At 36.8% G+C, this 2,429-nt stretch overlaps 1 protein-coding gene and 1 pseudogene across 1 annotated transcript in view; both read left to right on the top strand.

Moving 5' to 3' along the window:
- The first annotated feature begins 781 nt into the window (after positions 1 to 781).
- LOC107720217 (arrestin domain-containing protein 3-like) overlaps positions 782 to 2,429 on the top strand; it is a 23,603-nt pseudogene continuing 21,955 nt past the window's right edge.
- Positions 819 to 2,429, top strand: part of LOC107720179 (arrestin domain-containing protein 3-like) — a 12,921-nt gene continuing 11,310 nt past the window's right edge. The window contains exons 1-3 of the mRNA XM_016527810.1: positions 819 to 1,118; positions 1,427 to 1,469; positions 1,641 to 1,701. Of these exons, the coding sequence (XP_016383296.1) occupies positions 852 to 1,118; positions 1,427 to 1,469; positions 1,641 to 1,701 (371 nt within the window). The 5' untranslated portion in view covers positions 819 to 851. The remainder of the gene's footprint in view (positions 1,119 to 1,426; positions 1,470 to 1,640; positions 1,702 to 2,429) is intronic.

The raw sequence follows: 2,429 nt of genomic DNA on the forward strand, positions 1-2,429 counted from the left end.
ACCACCTGCTCCGCCGCCGTTGGTCGGCCCCCTGGAGTCCGCGGCCATTGTCACCTCCCTGGAATCTGTCTGCCAGCCCCCTCCCGGGTGTCCGTCCTCCTCCTGAGCCTCCTCCCAAGTTTCCACCCGTGCACCCCCCCCTTCCCTCTGTTGTTTTGCGGCGCGAGGACGCGCCTTCCGGGAGGGGACGTAATGTCAGGATTCTGGACTGTCTGTCGTGTTTTACCTCGGTCTTAGTTCCTGTTTTCCTTTTTTGGTCATGTTTCCTGTTCTTGTTTAGTTGATTGATGATTCCGCTCACCTGTGTTTGTAATTATCCTGTGTTTATAAGTTCCTGTCTGTTCCTTAGTTCTTAGTCGGGTCTACTTGTTGTGAACGTCTTCCTTGTGCTCTGTGATTCCCTGTTGGATTATTAAAGACTCTCGTTTTGTGAAATCTCCACATCTCCTCATCTCCTCGTTTCCTCGTTCCCGTGCTCCAGCGTATTGTGACAATACTAACACCAACAACAATTTGTAAACATAATTTATATGTGTTAATGTTACATTAACTTGAGGTTTTTATTATTATTATTTTTTATTATTATTAACTTGAAAGTTGACACACCATGCAACAGCAATCTCAGGACCAGAGGCTAACCATTAGAGTTAACTGAACATTACAAAACCCTGTGGAATAGCCAATGTTATGTAATGTTCAGAGACTGCTAACCAGACAATTGTAGGAAGCATCATACCCTCGACCCATCTTTTATTTCACAGAAATGTCAATTCTGCTTTAGCCAGGCAAACGAGAGGAGCCTCCCAGCGGCGCTGTATTTGAATGTCTAGTGTACAGACGTAGAAACTAAAATGTTCAGATCCATCAAAGAGCTTAGTCTTCACTACGACCCGATTAATGAAAGCAATACTTTTTCTAGTGGGGATATTGTGGAGGGACGAGTTGTTTTGGAAGTAACCAAAGAAATAAAGGTGGACAGCTTTTTTGTGAAGCTGACGGGGGACGCACATGTAAGCTGGACTGAAGGATCAGGTGACGACGAAACAACCTATAGCGACCATGAGAGATACTTCAAACTAAAGCAATACTTCATTCAAGAGAGCTCAAAGAAAGGTGAGGTTGCACATTAGAAAACTTCAAATATATAAAAGTATCAAATTATTATCAGTAGTAATAATATTAGTAGTATTAAATTACTATATAAATAAAATAATACACACATATACACACGTATATATATATATATATATATATATATATATATATATATACGATGTGTACATTCATAAACAGGACAGATGCAAAATAAATGCTCAGTGAACAAACAACCTCAAAAAAGAGAAGTTGGTATGCAATAAAGAAACTGTAACAAAAATGAGAAGTACTAATAACTGACTACTTTTATGTCTTGCTGTAATGTCTACAGGAAATAATGAAAAAAAATACAACTCTTTTATATGGAGAGACTTGTAAGTAAATGAGTTTCATATATACATTGCAAGTAAACTGCATAAAATAAATAAATTACATACAATTTTCATGAAACCTGAAATGATTGTTTGCTGATAGTAAACTAAATATGCTTTTTTTAACTCAATTATTAATATAGTAATATATTAACATGCCTTTTTATTCATCAGATGGACCAGTGATTAGGCCAGGAAGTCATGTTTTTCCATTCAGATTTCAGCTGCCTCAACAGTGAGTGATACTACTGATGTGCTTTTCAAAATACATCTTCAATTGTTTTTGTTCCTTATTGTGTAAATATGTGCACAGAGAAATAATATTCAGCAGGTGTAATTCACAGCCCATGAACACAATTTACAGAACAAATTCCTTCCAGTTCCCTAGCAGTTATAACATTAAAGCAAAACTGACCCACAGATTATTACCATCCTCTGAAAAGCAAACGTCAGTCATATTAATTGCTTATTATTCTACAACCCCAGTTCCAGAAAAGTTGGGACATTTTGTAAAATGTAATAACATCAAGAATCGGTGATTTGTTCATTCTCTTTAATTATCTCATTTAATTGACAGAAGTACAAAGAATAGATATCCAATGTTTCCCTGACCAACTAAAATGTATTTTGTAAATATATAAAAAATATGATGGCTTCAACACTCCAAAAATGTTGGCACAGAGGCATAATAAAAGTGAAAAGATTATACAATATCTATGTTAAACTGTTCTAAAATAGTCCACAATAAGCTGGTGAATTGGTAATATGTGAGGGGATCATGATTGGGTGTAAAAGAGGCATCTCAGTCTTTACCAGGAAGGCTGGATCATGGCTCATCACTTTGTGCCAAATTTCATGAGAGAATTGTCAGACAAATCAAAAATCACATTTCTCAATGCAAAATTGCAAAGAATTGAGGCATTTCACCATCTACCGTGCGTAATATTGTGAAAAGATTCAGGG

Source organism: Sinocyclocheilus rhinocerous, unplaced genomic scaffold (genome assembly GCF_001515625.1).
Source record: "Sinocyclocheilus rhinocerous isolate Xijiao unplaced genomic scaffold, SAMN03320098_v1.1 scaffold62, whole genome shotgun sequence".
NCBI classification, from domain to species: Eukaryota; Metazoa; Chordata; class Actinopteri; order Cypriniformes; family Cyprinidae; genus Sinocyclocheilus; species Sinocyclocheilus rhinocerous.